Here is a 17764-nt window from a genome sequence, read left to right on the forward strand (position 1 = left end):
AATTCAAAGATGATTTTGTACCTATCTTTCTCAAAGTCTTCCAAAAAATTAAAGAAGTAGCAAAACTCCCTCCTAACACATTTTCTGAGGCCAACATAACCCTGATACTAAAACTTGGTAAGGATAACACACAAAAAAGAGAAAATTACAGACCAATATCTCTAATGAATATAGATTAAAAAATCCTACACAAAATACTAGCAAACTGAATAAAACAATACATTAAAAAATAATACATCATGATCGGGTGGGATTCATTCCAGGAGCACAAGGATGGTTCAACATAGGCAAATCAATCAATGTAATACACCATATCAACAAAACAAAGAACAAAAATCCTATGATTCTCTCAACAGATGCAGAAAAAACATTTGGTAAGATAGAACATCCATTTGTGTTTAAAATACTCAATAAAATGGGTATAGGAGGAAAGTACCTCAACATAATCAAGACCATACAGGAAAAACTATCAGCGAAAATCATACTAAATGGTGAAAAACAAAGTTTTTTCTCTAAATCAGGAACAAAACAAGGATGCCCACTCTCTCCACCCTTATTAAACATAGTACTGGAAGTTTTAGCCAGAGCAATCAGGCAAGAGAAAGAAATAAAAGGTATCTATAGTTGGAAAAAAGTAAAGATATCACTTTTCCAAACAACATGATCTTGTATATAGAAAACCCTAAAGACTCCACTGGAAAACTATTAGAAACAATAAATAAATACAGTGAAGTCACAGGATACAATGTCAATATACAAGTCTACTGCTTTTCTATATGCCAACAATGAAACTTCAGAAATTGAATTGAAAAAGAAACCTTTTTACAATTGCAACAACAAAAAATGCCTAGAAATAAACTTAAAGGATGTGAAAGACCTATATACTGTAAACTACAAAGCATTATTAAAAGAAATTGAAAAAGACACAATGAAATGGAAGAATATCCCATGTTCATGGACTGGAAGAATTAACATAGTTAAAATGGCCACATTACCCAAAAGCAATAAACAAATTTAATGCAATCCCCATCAAAATCCCAATTTCATTTTTTATAGAAGTAGAACAAAAAAAATCACCAGATTTGTATGAAAACATAAAAGATCCTGAATAGCCAAAGCAATCCTGAGAAAAAAGAATGGAGCTGGGGTACCACATTACCTGACTTCAAATTATACCTTAGAGCAGTGGTACCCAACCTTTTTTGGGCCACGGACCGGTTTAATGTCAGAAAATATTTTCACGGACCAGCCTTTAGGGAGGGACGGATAAATGTATCACGTGACCGAGACAAGTGTCAAGAGTGAGTCTTAGACAGGTATAACAGAGTGAATCTGGTCACTTTTAAAAAATAAAATATCGTTCAGACTTAAATATAAATAAAAAGGAAATAATGTAAGTTATTTCTTCTTTCTCCACAGACTGGTACCAAAGAGCCCATGGACTGGTACTAGTCCGTGGCCCAGGGGTTGGGGACCACTGCCTTAAAGTCACTATAATCAAAACAGCATGGTGTTGACAGAAAAACAGACATACAGACCAATGGAATAGAAATACAGCTACATATATATGGACAAATAATCTTCAACAATGGAGTTAATATACACAATGAAAAAAAGAAAGCCTCTGCCCTGGCCGGTTGGCTCAGCGGTAGAGCGTCGGCCTAGCGTGCGGAGGACCCGGGTTCGATTCCTGGCCAGGGCACAGAGGAGAAGCGCCCATTTGCTTCTCCACCCCCTCTTCCTCTCTGTCTCTCTCTTCCCCTCCCGCAGCCAAGGCTCCATTGGAGCAAAGATGGCCCGGGCGCTGGGGATGGCTCTGTGGCCTCTGCCCCAGGCGCTAGAGTGGCTCTGGTCACAACATGGCGACGCCCAGGATGGGCAGAGCATCGCCCCCTGGTGGGCAGAGCGTCGCCCCTGGTGGGCGTGCCGGGTGGATCCCGGTCGGGCGCATGCGGGAGTCTGTCTGACTGTCTCTCCCTGTTTCCAGCTTCAGAAAAATGAAAAAAAAAAGAAAGCCTCTTTAAAAGATAGTGCTGGGAATAGAAGAACTTTGCGAGAACTTAAACAAAGAGATAGCATAAAAAAGGACATAGAAACCTTTAAAAAAAACAAACACCAGAAATGAATAATATTTTTTTTTTTTTTTTTTTTTGTGGCAGAGACAGAGAGAAAGTCAGAGAGAGGGGCAGATAGGGACACAGACAGACAGGAAGGGAGAGAGATGAGAAGCATCAATTCTTCGTTGTAGCTCCTTAGTTGTTCATTGATTGCTTTCTCATATGTGCCTTGACTGGAGGGCTACAGTAGACAGAGTAACCCCTTGCTCACGCCAGCGACCTTGGGCTCAAGCTGGTGAGCCTTGCTCAAACCAGATGAGATCGCACTCAGGCTAGTGACCTCGGGGTCTCGAACCTGATGCTCTATCCACTGCGCCATTGCCTGGTCAGGTGAATATAATATCTTAAGTGAAGAATGCACTAGAAGGAATCAATAGCAGTCAATAGCTTAGATGAAGTAGAGAATCAAATCAGCGATTTGGAAGACAAGATAGCAGAAAACACCCAATCAGAGCAGCAGGTTAAAAAAAGAATTAAAAAAAAAAGATAGTTTAAGAGACCTTTGGGACAACATGAAGTATAACAACATCCACATCATAGTGGTATCAGACAAGAAGCCAGAGAGCAAGGGAATGAGAACCTATTTGAAGAATTAATGACTGAAAGCTTACCTAACCTGGTGAAGAAAAAAGACACACAAGTTCAGAAAGAGCATAGAGTCCCAAACAAGATGAACCGAAAGAGGTCCAAACCAAGTCACATCATAATTAAAATAGTAAACGTTAACAACAAAGAGAATATTAAAAGCAACAAGAGAAAGATAGTTACCTACAAGGGAAGTTCCACAAGGCTACTAGCTAATTTCTCAACAGCAACATTTTAGTCTGGAAGAAATTGGTAGGAAATATTCAAAAGTAATGAAAAGCAAGGACCCACTCCTAGATCAGTGGTCCCCAACCTTTTTTGGGCCGCGGACTGATTTAATGTCAGAAAATATTTTCACAGACCGGCCTTTAGGGTGGGATGGATAAATGTATCACGTGACTGAGACAAGCCTCAAGAGTGAGTCTTAGACGGATGTAACAGAGGGAATCTGGTCATTTTTTAAAATAAAACATTGTTCAGACTTAAATATAAATAAAACGGAAATAATGTAAGTTATTTATTCTTTCTCTGCAGACCGGTACCAGTCCACAGCCCGGGGGCTGGGGACCACTGACCTAGATTACCCAGCACAGCTATCAATTAAAATGGAAGAAATGAAGAGCTTGTCAGACAAAAAACAAACAAACAAAAAAACTAAAGGAAATCGTAACCACCAAACCAGTATGACAAAATATGTTAAAGGGTCTTCTAAAAGAAAAGAAAAGGAACATAATTATAAAGAATAAAATGGCAATAAATATATACCTACCAATAATCACTTTAAATGTCAATGGCTTAAATACTCCCATCAAAAGACATAGAATAGCAGAATGAATAAGTAAACAAGGCCCATATATGTTGTTTACAAGAGACCCACCTCAGAATGAAAAGACACACAGACTACAAATAAAGAAATGAAAAAGATACATCAGACACAGAGGGGAAGGAGGTTGGAGCTGGGTGAAAAGATGAAGGGATTAAGCAAAGGAATAAAAACAGACACAGACAACAGTAGGGTGATTATAAGAGGAAAAGGGGGGAGGGGAAGGTAGAAAAGGGTAAAGGTGGGATAAATGGTGATGGAAGGAGACATGATTTGGGAATGGTGAACATATAATACAAGGTACAGATAATGTACTGTATTATAGAGTTGTACACCTAAAGCCTATATAATTTTATTAACCAAAGTCACCCCAATAAATTCAGTTAAAAATACTTATATCAGACAAAATAGACTTTGAAACAAAGGCTATAACAAGAGACAAAGAAGGTCAGTAATTAATGATAAAGGGATCAGTCCAACAAAAGGAAATAACCCTTATAAATATTTATGCACCCAACATAGGAGCACCTAAATATTTAAGGAAATATTGATGGACATAAAGGGAGAGATCAACACTAATATAGTCATATTAAGGGACTTTAACACCCTATTAACATTTATAGGTAAATCTTCCAGATAGAAAATCAACAAGGAAATAGTGGCTTTAAGTAACATATTAGACCAGATGGATTTAATTGATATTTTCAGAGCAATTTAGTTTCAAACTACAAAATATAATTTCAAGTGCACATGGAAAATTTTTCAGGATAGACCACATGTTAGGACATAAAACAAGTCTCAAAAACCAGTGCTTGAGGCCTGACCTGTGGTGGCGCAGTGGGATAAAGCATCGACCTGGAACACTGAGGTCGCCAGTTCGAAACCTTGGGCTTGTCTGGTCAAGGCACATATGGGAGTTGATGCTTCCTGCTCCTCCCCCCTTCTCTCTCTCACTCTCTCTCCCCTCTCTCTAAAAATCAATAAATAAAATAAAAAAATAAAAATAAAAACCAGTGCTTGCTTCCGCAGCACATATACAAGTCTCAAAAACCATAAGAAGATTGAAATGATAACAAGTATCTTCTCTGACTGCAATGATATAAACTACAAATCAATTACAAGAAAAAAAAGAAAAACAAGCACATGGAGGCTAAGCTAAATAACATGTTACTTAACAGTGATGTAAAGGAAGAAATCAAAAGATACTTTGAGACAAATGAAATGAAAAGACAACAATATATGAAATACAGCAAAAGCAGTCATAAGAGGAAAACAGCAATACAGGCCTACCTCAGGAAATAAATCTTAAATAAACAATCTAACCTTTCACCTAAAAAAATTAGAAAAAGAACAAAAAAAGTCCAAAGTTAAAAGGACATAATTAAGATCAGAGCATAAATAAATGAAATAGAATCTAAAAATACAAAAGATCAATAAAACCAAGGGCTGGTTCTCTGAAAAGATAAAATTGATAAAGCTTTTACCAGGCACATTAAGAAAAAGAGAGTACCCTAGTACATAAAATGAGATATGACAGAGAAATAACAACTAATACCACAGAAATATAAAGGGTTATAAGAAAATACTATGAACAATTATATTCCAATGGCTGAACAATCTGGAAGAAATAAATTCCTTGAAACATATCATCTTCCAAGGCTGAATGAAGAAGTAGACAATCTGAAGAGACCAACTACAACCAACCAACCAACAAAATCAAAGCAATAACCAAATAACTCCCAAAAAACCAGTCTTGGGCTGGATGGCTTCATAGGAGAATTTTGATAAACATTCAAAAAAGAACTGACACTTATGCTTCTCAAACTATTCCAAAAAACTCAAGAAGAGAGAAGACTCCAAGTTCATTTTATGAAGCCAGCATGATCCTGATTCCAAAACCAGATAAAAGCACTATAAAGAAAGAAAAGTATAAGTCATCATCACTGTTGAATAGATCCAAAAATCCTCAAAAAATATTAGCAAACTAAATTCTGCAACATATTAAAAAGATCATACACTATGATCAAATGGGATTTAGTCTTGGGATGCAAGGTTGGTTTAGTATCTGAAACCATCAATCAATCAACAAACAAGTGCTAGTGAGAATGTGGCGAAAAAGGAACCATTGTGTCCTGTTAGTGGGACTGCCAATTGAGTACTATTAAGTGGGACTGCAGATTGGTGTAGCCACTATGGAACACAGTACGGAGGTTCTCAAAGAATTAAAAATGGAACTGCCTCATGACATAATGATTTCACTTCTGGATATGTATCTAAAGAAACCTAAAACAATAATTTGAAGGAACATATGCACTTCTATGTTCACTGCACTACTATTTACAAGAGATAAGATATAAATGCAACCCAAGTGCCTATCAATAGATGATTGGATAAAGATGATGTAGTACATAATGAAATATTACTTGGCCATAAAAAGGAATAGAATCTTACCATCTGCAATAGCAGGGATGGACCTAGAGGGTATTTTGCTAAATGAAATAAGTCAGACAGAGAAAGACAAATGCCACATGATTTTACTTATATAGCCACATTAAAGTTATACAGGTATTCTTACACAATGTTGGTAACATTAGAAAGTAGTATTTAATAGAAAACAATTTTGCAATATAGTTGGCCTGAAATAAGTTCTTATGCTTTGGCCTAATATTTCTAGAAATCTATCCCAGGGCAAGAAATTTTTAAAAATTTAAATGTCCAATAATCATAATATTTGGCATCATAAAGAAATATTTTTGAAAAACATCAAAATGACTGAGAAAAATGTTCACAATGTAAATCTTACAAAGGATAACTTACTATATATTACTATAATGCCAGTTTTGTAAAACAAAAAAAATCGTAAGTATAAGTCTATTAAAAAAGAAATACTGAAGATATATAAGTAACTACTAACAATAGTTTTATAAATATATGGATTACTTTTGTTTTATATTTTCTATAATAGCCAAAGAAATGAAACATTATTTTATTTTAAAAAGATCATTCAGAGGAATGTTTAAAAAAACACACCAGTGGATGGGATCAAAGAAGATGCAGGAATTAGCTAATTTATATATCCATAACACACAGATACAGACAACAGGGTAGCAATTCCTAGAGGGAAAGGGAGGATGAAGTGGGAGGTAGACTTTGCATAGGTCATTACACGAGAAGTAGAGGCCGTTATACTGAGTGGGACACTTCAAACCATGTCAATACAACAAATTTAAAATAAAAATTAAAAAAATAAAGCATAACTAGGCAGTGACGCAGTGGATAGATTGTTGGCCTGGGATGTTGAGGACCCAGGTTCAAAAACCCTGAGGTTGCCATCTTGAGCCCAAAGGTCACTGGCTTGAAGCCCAAAGGACACTGGCTTGAAGCCCAAGGTTGCTGGCTTGGCTGGAACCTCCTGGTCAAGGCATATATGCAAAAGCAATCAATAAACAACTAAGGTGCCACAAATATGAGTTGATGCTTCTCATCTCTCTCCCTACTTGTCTTTCTGTAATTCCCTTCTAAAATAAGAAAAATAAATAAATAAAAATGAAAATCACTAAAAAATTAGAAAAAAAACAGGAATTATAGGAAATGAGTACAGATTACATTACTCCATAAATTTGATAGTGACAGGCATGAAAAGTGTAGATATAGCTTGAAACGACAGTAACTTGAAACTGTTTTGTTGAAAGGCAAACTATAAACATACAAACATAAATATAGTAAGAGGAGCAAGCAGAAATTCAAGATAAAAAGGGGTAACTTGTTGAAGATCCTACAATAGGCAGAAAAGGCGGGAAGCACACGTATAGATGGAGGGAGAAAAAGCTTTTTTTTAAAAGTATTTTTCTGAAGCTAGAAACGGGGAGAGATAGTCCCCGCATGCGCCCGACTGGGATCCACCCGGCACGCCCACCAGGGGGCGATGCTGCCCCTCCGGGGCGTCGCTCTGCCGCGACCAGAGCCATTCTAGCGCCTGGGGCAGAGGCCAAGGAGCCATCCCCAGCACCCAGGCCATCTTTGCTCCAATGGAGCCTCGCTGCGGGAGGGGAAGAGAGACAGAGAGGAAGGAGAGGGGGAGGGGTGGAGAAGCAGATGGGCACTTCTCCTGTGTGCCCTGGCCAGGAATCGAACCCAGGACTTCTGCACGCCAGGCTGACGCTCTACCATTGAGCCAACCGGCCAGGGCAGAAAAAGCTTTTTTGAAACTGATAGTGAATAAGAAAAGATAGCTCAACAGAAATTTTAAAGAGACAGATGTGAGGCAGAGTTGTTGGATGTTGAAAAGTCCTGAATAATCTTACTCACTTTGCATTCCTGTATAATGGTGATGGTATGGTGGGTGGCTTGTTTCAAACTAATTTCCCAATTACCAGAAATCACTGGACTTAATTACTGAGACTAATGTAAGTCAAAATGTGAATGTGTGGAAGAACAAACGTTAAGAAGTACTGTTCTAGGCCTTGGTTGGGGGCTCAGTGGATAGAGTGTTGCCCTGGCGTATAGATGTCCCAGGTTTGAGTCCTGGTCAGGACACAAAGGAGAAGCATCCATTTGCTTCTCCCCACTCCCTCTCCTCCTCTCCTTTTCCCCTCCCACAGCCAGTGGCTTGATTGGTTCAAGCATGGCCCCAGGCATTGGGGATAGCTCAGTTGGTCCAAACACATCAGCCTCAAGCACTAAAAATAGCTCAGCATTGCTGGTAAATCCTGGCCAGGGTGCCTGCAGGAGTCTGTCTCACTATTTCCCCTCTTCTCACTTAAAAACAAAAACAAAAAAACCCAAAAAAACAGAGCTACTGTTCTAGCAAATTGTCTTTCATATAGGAGGTCACACACTTCAATTTTGGTGAGGTTAGAATAGATACGACCGTTTTACTATAATGAAGAGTCCTAGGAACAAAAAAGTGGTGTGTAATATTTACTCTGACAAACCACGTAAGCAGTGAACAGGGCTAAGAAATATGCCAAACAGCTGAGAAGACTGTGGAAATAAAGGACTATGAATCTACAGTAATACTTTTTATCACCACACTGGTTTGATAATTTTCTCTATGGTAATGTACTGCTGCCTAGGAGTAGAGAAAGTAGATGTTAAAAATTATTCTGATTAGAGAATTGATTACTGCCATAAACTTAACTGTAGGATAGTGTTTAGGGTGCTAGATATGGCATTTTAAAAAATGGTTGACAGTGTGTGAATTTGCGGGATAAGAAGGCAAGTGAAATCAGAGGTGGGTGGGCAGATTTAATGTGGGAACAGGAAAAGTAAAAAACTAGAGATATGTAATTATGAAACACCAGTTGAGTGAAGATACGAAAGAGCGAGAAATGTGGATGTTAAGGAGGATGCAAATTTCAGATCTCAGAAATATAGGTATTCTTAATAATGGTAACATTCAAAGTGTTGCTTTATTACTGTATTTCTAGTTATACTGCCAAGAGGCACCTATCCACAAATTTCATTTTATTTTTATTTTATTTTAGTGAGAGGAAGGGAGGCTGAGACAGACTCCTGCATGTGCCCCAGACGGGATCCACCTGGCAAGCCCACCAGGGGGCGATGTTCTGCCCATCTGGGGCCTTTGCTCCGTTGCAACCGGAGCCATTTTTTAGCGCCAGAGGCAGAGGTCATGGAGCCATCCTCAGTGCCTGGGGCCAAATCACTCCAACTGAGCCATGGCTGCAGGCAGGGACGGGAAGAGACAGAGAAGCGAGAGGGGGAGGAATAGATAGGCACTTCTCTTGGGTGCCCTGACCGAAAATCGAACACAGGACATGCACACGCCAGGCCCACGCTCTGCCGCTGAGCCAACTTGCCCGAGCCTCCACAAATTTCATTTTATAAGTCTGGAAAGGAAAGTAGCACATATATAATATATAAATTAATTAGCCTTATAGGAAATCCAGTTAAGTAATATTTTGTAGTTTCTACTAATGGTTTCCCAGGTAATCTCATCCAGATACAACAGGAAAATAGAGATCATTAAAATGATTTTATAACGGGGTTTTTACCCCGAGGTCGCTACCTTGAGCACGGGCTCATCTGGCTTGAGCAAAGCTCACCAGCTTGGACCCAAGGTTGCTGGTTTGAGCAAGGGGTTACTCGGTCTGCTGTAGCCCCATGGTCAGGGCACATAAGAGAAGGCAATCAATGAACAACTAAGGTACCACAACAAAAAAATGATGATTGATGCTTCTCATCTCTCTCTGTTCCTGTCTGTCTGTCCCTGTCTGTCCTTCTCTCTGACTCTATTAAAAAAAAACCCCAAAAAACAGGGTTTTTACACATCAAACTCTACATTTTAATGGGTACATATCCAAGAACTTATAGAGAAATCAGATTTGTAGCAATATAACAAACTATATCCATACAACCAGTCATTTCATTTGGGGCCTCTTAGAATAATCAAAAAGATATATTTGGAACATCTGAGTATGGGAACCCCCCCCCAATATATATATATATATATATATATATATATATATATATATATATGGCTTCAATCAGATTTCTGCAACTCAAAAGATGATTATGAAATTCATAAAAAAGGTCTGAACAATTAAAAGATACCAAAAATTTTAATGTAAGCCTTGCATTTTTCTTTAGTATTTCTAATGTATAAATAAATAAAATACAGATTCTCCTCAGAAACAAGTAATTCAACAATACAGTATTATGCATACATAAACAGAGAGATGGCTGACAGTTGCTAGTAAATAAATTTGGGGTTTTCCAACAACTTACCACTGTCTTGAATCCAAATTCCTAAGTTCTCTAAGTAGTTTTTCATTTTTCTTCAGGAGATGAAAGTTCCTCCTAAATAGAGAAATTTATGAACATTTTCATCACCTGTGCAGTGAATGATATGACACTCTCAGAAATACTTTCCACTCTCCGCCTGCAACTCTTAACACTTTTCTTGCCTTATTATACTTCTAACACAAAAAGGAACAGACCTTACAAAAATGTAAAGAATATATGTCATTACTTCTGTTCAGACCTTCATAAATTTCTGCTAGTGGATCGATCGATATCTATCCACCATTTCATTTTTCTTTGCAGATGAAGTAAGCCTCCCAAACTCACATCCAGAAAAAAATGAGTAAAAATACTTATGGATTCCTTCTCAAATGTTTCATAAAGTGAAAAAGTTTTTCCTCATGAGAAATAAAATATTCTCAAAATCTAAATCATTACCAAGTAAGCATGTAAAATCTGGGTGGAATTTGCTTTCTTCCTTGTTTTATATTGTGTATTTTATACTATGAAGCAATGTAGGTATAAATATTACCAAATATGTTCTATAGATACAAAATACCATAGTCCTCTCTTATCCACAGTTTCATTTACCTATGGTCAACCGAGGTCCGAAAAGATTAAATGTAAAATTCTAGAAATAATTCAAAAATTTTGTGTGCTGCTTTGAGTAGCATGATGAAACCTCACTGTCCTGCTCCATGCTGCCTGGGACATAAATCATCCCTTTGTCCAGTGTATCCACACTGTACATGGTACACACCTGTTAGTCAGTTAGGAGGCACCTTGGTTACCAGAGAGAGAGAGAAACCACATTCATATACCCTTGTTTACAGTATATTGTTACAACTCTACCATTTCTACCATTTTATTATTACTTATTGTTAACTCTTACTGCGCCTACTTTATAAGTTAAACTTTATCAGGGGTGTGTATGTAACATTCCATATATATGTAGTACTATCCCATTGCAGGCATCTCCTGTGGGTCTTGGCATGCATTCCCTGCAGATAAGGAGGGAATTAACATATGTACAAATCATAATCATGAAATCAATGCCTGCTGAGGTGAAATACCACTTCTCACCTTTAATTTTTCTCAAGACAATATACAGACCATCCTATAGCAAAATAGTAGAATACATTTATATGAATAACAATTATCTATATTTGGAGATATATCATAAGGCCGATCGTGTTCTTGATAAAATGTGGCTTTCCCATAAGCCAAAGGATATTCCCTTCTAATAAATGTTTAAATCAAGTTAAACATTAAGCAAGCAAATAGTACTCTTTCAATACTCATATGCATTTGAGATTTATTCATCTAGTAATATCTGAGCTCCCCTTCTACTACAAAATGAAATACTTGAAATAATGCTTCTTGTATATATACTCACAAATATTAGGGGATATTTCGAAATGACTATGAAGTGATAAAATCTCCCCTAATTTTTTTTCTTTCTTTTTTTTTTTTGTATTTTTCTGAAGCTAGAAACGGGGAGAGACAGTCAGACAGACTCCCGCATGCGCCTGACCGGGATCACCCGGCACGCCCACCAGGGGCGAAGCTCTGCCCACCAGGGGGCGATGCTCTGCCCCTCCGGGGCGTCGCTCTGCCGTGACCAGAGCCACTCTAGCACCTGGGGCAGAGGCCAAGGAGCCATCCCCAGCGCCCGGGCCATCTTTGCTCCAATGGAGCCTTGGCTGTGGGAGGGGAAGAGAGAGACAGAGAGGAAGGAGGGGGTTGGGGTGGAGAAGCAAATGGACGCTTCTCCTATGTGCCCTGGCCGGGAATCGAACCCGGGTCCCCCGCACGCCAGGCCGACGCTCTACCGCTGAGCCAACCGGCCAGGGCCAAATATCCCCTAATTTTTGTGAGTCATATATTTCCCTATAGCTTTCAATTTCATAGAAATTTAGAAAGTAACTATATACAAATAATGCTTTCTACTAGTGTGCAATTTCAGTACTTTATGTACATTACCTAATTTAATCCTCACTATTATGTGAGGTGGGACTTATTTCCTTACAGGTTAAATGACTCTAACCTGGGTCTTCTGATTTAAGTCTAATGCCTTTTCATTTGACTCCTACCTAATTTACTTGAATACTTTGTGTGTTTATGTGTTTAAATACTAGTGTTTAAAGAGGCTTTGTAACATGCATAAAATTTTTTTTTAATGATGGTCAGATTCTTTTCTTGATTTGATGCTAAATCTTGAGTTAATTCCAGATATAAACAAGAAATTATCATATTAGTATTTGTCTAAAAAAAACCCATTAGGCTAATGTGACATAATAAATATTTATTTGGATCTGACACAGAACTCCTAAAACCGTTGTAAATTTCTGAGTGATGGAGCTGACAGAAACATCTTCATAGAGTTCCTAGATCCCTTAGGATGTCCTGGGTAACTGGAGAATTTTTTGTTCTAAGGAGGTGACTCTTGGTGGGCTCCTGGATAATTTCAGAATAAGGCCTTGTTACTAGAAATATCAACCATGACTAGAAGATTGGAACTTTGAATTCTATCTCTGGGTAAGAAGAGGGTTTGTAGATTGTTGATATCAATTATGCCTATATGATTCCTCCATAAGAATCTCTAAATTATGGAGTTTTAAGAACTTTTGGTTGGTGAACACATACAATGTGCTGGGAAGGCAGGCAGCCCTATACTTGGAACCCTTCTAGAACTCTATCTGGCCATTTATTTGTATTCTTTATAATAAACTGGTAAATGTAAGTAAATGTTCTGTGAGCCATTAGAGTTAATTATCAAACCCAAGAAAGGGGTTGTGGGAAACTCTGATTTAGAGCTGGTTAGTCAGAAGTACAGGTGAACCGGAGTGAAGGGCAGTCTTGTAGGTCTGAGCCCTTTAACTATCTGTGCTAACTCCAGGTAGTGCTGGAACTGCGTGGTGTGGAAAAACCCTCACATTGGTGTCACAAGTGCTTTGAATAAGAAGAAAGTTATTCCTATCAGCTTACATAAAGGTTGAAAAAATAAAGTTTTTTTTCAATTATATGACCTATACTTTCTAAATCCGATAGATCTACTAGTCATTATGAAAATGTTAATAGGGCCCTGGCCGGTTGGCTCAGCAGTAGAGCATCGGCCTGGCGTGCGGGGGACCCGGGTTCAATTCCCGGCCAGGGCACACAGGAGAAGCGCCCATTTGCTTCTCCATCCCTCCCCCTCTTCTTCCTCTCTGTCTCTCTCTTCCCCTCCGGCCAAGGCTCCACTGGAGCAAAGATGGCCCAGGCTCTGGGGATGGCTCCTCGGCTTCTGCCCCAGGCGCTAGAATGGCTCTGGTCGAGACAGAGCGACGCCCCGGAGGGGCAGAGCATCGCCCCCTGGTGGGCAGAGCGTCGCCCCCTGGTGGGCGTGCTGGGTGCATCCCAGTCGGGCGCATGCGGGAGTCTGTCTGACTGTCTCTCCCCGTTTCCAGCTTCAGAAAAATACAAAAAAAAAAGAAAATGTTAATAGTTAATTTATTCCTTGAATACTGAAATAACTCAGTGGACTCAAAACAAAAAAAAAATCTGCCTGACTGGTGGTGGCGCAATGGATGGAGCATGGACCTGGGATACCGAGGGCCCTGAGATCGCCGGCTAGAGTGTGGACTAGTGATTTGAGCGTGGGCTCACCAGACTGAGTGCAGGGTCACTGGCTAGAGTGTGGACTAGCCAATTTGAGCGTGGGCTCACCAGACTGAGTGCAGGGTCACTGGCTAGAGTGTGGACTAGCTGATTTGAGCGTGGGCTCACCAGACTGAGTGCAGGGTCACTGACTAGAGTGTGGGATCAGCGATATGATCCCAAGGTCACTAGCTTGAGGCCCAAGGTCATTGGCTTGAGCAAAGGGTCACTGGCTTAGCTTGAGGCCCCCCCCCCAGGCACATATGAGAAGCAATCAACAAACAACTAAAGTGATGCAAATATGAGTTGATGCTTCTCATCTCCTCCCACCCTTCCTGTTTTTCTTTCTCTCTCTCTAAAAAAAAAAATCTGCCTACTGGTCAAGAAACTAATTGGTGGATAAAATTTAGTGAAGAAAAAAGACTAAAATGCTTGATCAAAAGATAAACAAGCCTGGTCGGACTGGGATGCAGAGGACCCAGATTGAGACCCTGAGGTTGCCAGCTTGAGTGTGGGGCTCATCTGATTTGAGCAAGGCTCACCAGCTGGAGCCCAAGGTCACTGGCTCGAGCAAGGGGTTACTTGGTCTACTGTATCCCCCCCCCCCCCATAGGCCCATATAAGAAAGCAATCAATGAACAACTAAGGTGCAGAAACAAAGAATTGATGCTTCTCATCTCTCTCCCTTCCTGTCTGTCTGTCCCTATCTGTCCTCTCTCTGTCTCTGTCACACACACACATAAAAAAGAACATAAAAGATAAACAAGACTAATGTGTTAAAAGAAAAAAATTTCTGCTTTAGTCTTACCTTTTGTCCCAGGAATTCATTCCCAATATACTAAGAAGCAATCTGCAATAATAAAATGCCGACTGAGGCTTTTGAGGTGCTGGTTCATCTTGCTCCACAGCTTTCATGTTTAAGTCATTAAAATGTTTCTCAACAAATTCTTTTTCCTCTGTATGCTGCTTGAGGATAGCATTAATAACATCATTTTCCTGTTTTTCCGAAATGCACACAGGCTGTGGAGCAGGGATATTAAGTGAGATGCCAGTTCTCTGTAAGCATTCAGGACTAGTTACACCTAAATACTGCAAAAGCTCATCCAAAACATCTTCTTCATCTCTGATAGTATCCCAAGTTGGTACAGTTTCTCTAAATCTTCTTTTAAACTGGCAGGAAATCTCATCTTTTACTGTTGTACCTTCCAAACATTCATTAGATGTAAGAGGCTCCTCTGGCTTCTCTTGTTGAGTCAATGAAAGTACGAGAGATGTAGGTTCTGACAAGCCACTTACAGGAGGTGGGCCATACAGGATTGCAGAATCCCATGAATATTTTCCAGAGAGATCACGTACTATAATTCTGACATTTGAATTGGCTGAGGCAAGACCAGCAGATAAACCTCCTCCTGGTATACTCTCTTCCGATCTGATCTGAATACAGGACACTAAGGTTGTATTGTTCAACACGAAGAACTGGATATTTGGACTCTCAAAGAGTTCAGGAGAAAGTTCAGTACTTTCACTGTAATGATTGTCGTGATTTTCACACACTTGACTTGTTAACATAGCAGGACCACCACTCATTGGATAATGACCCAAGTGATTTACCAGATGCGTAATGACAGTGCGGGCAGCTATAGAAATTAATCCTTGCTGCATTTGAGTTTTCACTAGAAATAAAAATAAATAATAAGTGGAAATACTATTGCTTCCTTGGATATCATGTAACAATGAAACCATTAGACAACAAATAAGAACTTCATCACATTATCAAAATCACATTCAAGAACTCCAGTAATTAATATTTCCAACGTAGACTGGATTACAGGAATAATGACAAATAAGAAAACTGTTATTTAATAAAGTTTTGCTGTTAATTTTATAAGGAAGCCCTTTTTAAAATTTTTGCTTATGGAATAATTTCAACTTAAGCCTTTAAATACACATCATACCTTAAAAGGAGGATCACAAGTATTAGAAATCACTTAGCACTTACATTAGAAAGTCAATGAAATCCCACTGATAAGTTTATCTCATGAGCAGTTCAGAAAATTTACAGCATGCCTTTAATGTCACTTAATTATGGCTTTTATCAATGATGTACCAGTTTCAGAGAAAAGCGACCTTTCACTAAACTTCAGGAGTTGTCATCAATTTAATCAGTAAGTCACTGTTATCAGTATATGACAATGAAGCTTTATTTTAAAGGAAAACATATTTTATGAGCCTGCATATGAATTTTTTTCCCTAAGGTATTCTTTAGGAGCACTGTAGTCTAGTTTGAGCAGTTAGTTGTATAAAAGGATTTTTTCCTCCCGTTTAGCATATTAGGGAAAGCAAATAGATAAAGAACATATCCATATGAGTAACTTTTAAAAATCACAGGAAACAGGAGGAAGAAAAAACTCAACAAACAGCAATATGAGGCCTGAAAAGGCAAGGTGCCTAATGGCAGAACCTAAAAAAGAAGGAAAAGGGAGAAAAGGGGAGAATGAACACAGAAAAAAAAAGTAAAGGGAGGAAAAAGAAAGTGGAGATAGGCAGTAACATGTCAAAACCCACTAGACCAAGACTGCCAGTGTCATTCTAAGGAGTGTTGATGTAGAAACCAGCTCAGGAATGAGTGGTGTCACGAAGTGGGGACAATTTGGTGATGTTCATAATTTTTTTTTTTTAAGAAAGAGAGAGACAGGAAGTGAGAGAGATGAGAAACATGAACTCACAGTTGGGGCACTTTAGTTGTTCATTGATTGGTTCTTGTATGTGCCTTGACCAGGGGGATCTAGCTGAGCCAGTGACTCCTTGCTCAAGCCAGCGACCTTGGGTTCAAGCCAGGGACCTTGGGCTCAAGCCAGGGACCTTGGACTTTCCAACCTGGGGCCTCAGTGTCCCAGGTCAATGCTCTACCCACTTGTACCACCACCAGTCAGGCAGTGATATTTATATCTTGATACTTTTCATCTAGGAGATGGAAAGCGAGTTGTCAGTGGTAAAGAAGTACTAATCATTCATACAGAAAGAGGATTTTCGTTCTGTTTTTGTCTGTGTGTGTTTACAGTGTTCTGGTCTTAGTTACAGACATGATTACAGAATGACTGTATCTCTGTACTGTTCTACCAGTTACGGAATGACCTGAGTATTACTTATATTCTGAAAGTCAATCATTTGAGAATACTATGGCCTAGATGTCAGAATAAATATATAATCAAAATATTATCTATAGTCAATAAATTCCTTAATCTTAAGTGTACTTTGTGATGAATTTTGGTAACCATATAAACTGTGTAACCACCAACAAAATCAATGTACGTATAGTAAAATTCCTACCACAAAAAAGGATAAATTTTACTTTATGTAAATTATACCTCAATAAATCCAATTTTAAAAATTTATAAGACTAGCTTGTACACTGCTGGTATGATTACTTAAAAAGAGGTCAGAGAGAAGAAGAATGTTACATTTTCAAGGCTACAGCCATCAAGAGTCAGAACCAATACCACTGGGTATGGGGTGAGTTAGCAACAAACCAACTGCTATGCCATTAATACTAATATCAACTCCATTATTTCAACTTTATAAAAGGACAGTTTTCTTTGGGCTTTTGATTGATTTTGAAATGTTACCAATTACCAAAATGTCAAGCTTTTTCCATTATTAATCAATTTTTATGTTTACATACATGTACATAGAACATTTTTCAGTTTACTTAAAAACTCAATTACATTGAGCTGTTTTACCCATTATATTTATGGCTAGTTCTGAAAATCAGTTATCCAACACTAGATAACAACATTAAATGATTAACCTTAATTCAGTTCCACATTTTCAAGACTAT

At 38.6% G+C, this 17764-nt stretch overlaps 1 protein-coding gene across 5 annotated transcripts in view; it reads right to left on the minus strand.

Moving 5' to 3' along the window:
- RALGAPA1 (Ral GTPase activating protein catalytic subunit alpha 1) overlaps positions 1 to 17764 on the minus strand; it is a 269942-nt gene that overhangs the window by 79000 nt on the left and 173178 nt on the right. For all 5 annotated transcript variants that reach the window (XM_066277755.1, XM_066277758.1, XM_066277759.1 and 2 more), the window contains 2 exons: positions 14735 to 15599; positions 10273 to 10344 (listed from right to left, as the gene is read on the minus strand). In XM_066277755.1, the coding sequence (XP_066133852.1) occupies positions 10273 to 10344; positions 14735 to 15599 (937 nt within the window). The remainder of the gene's footprint in view (positions 1 to 10272; positions 10345 to 14734; positions 15600 to 17764) is intronic.

The sequence above is a fragment of the Saccopteryx bilineata genome, chromosome 4, assembly GCF_036850765.1.
Source record: "Saccopteryx bilineata isolate mSacBil1 chromosome 4, mSacBil1_pri_phased_curated, whole genome shotgun sequence".
Taxonomy (NCBI): domain Eukaryota; kingdom Metazoa; phylum Chordata; class Mammalia; order Chiroptera; family Emballonuridae; genus Saccopteryx; species Saccopteryx bilineata.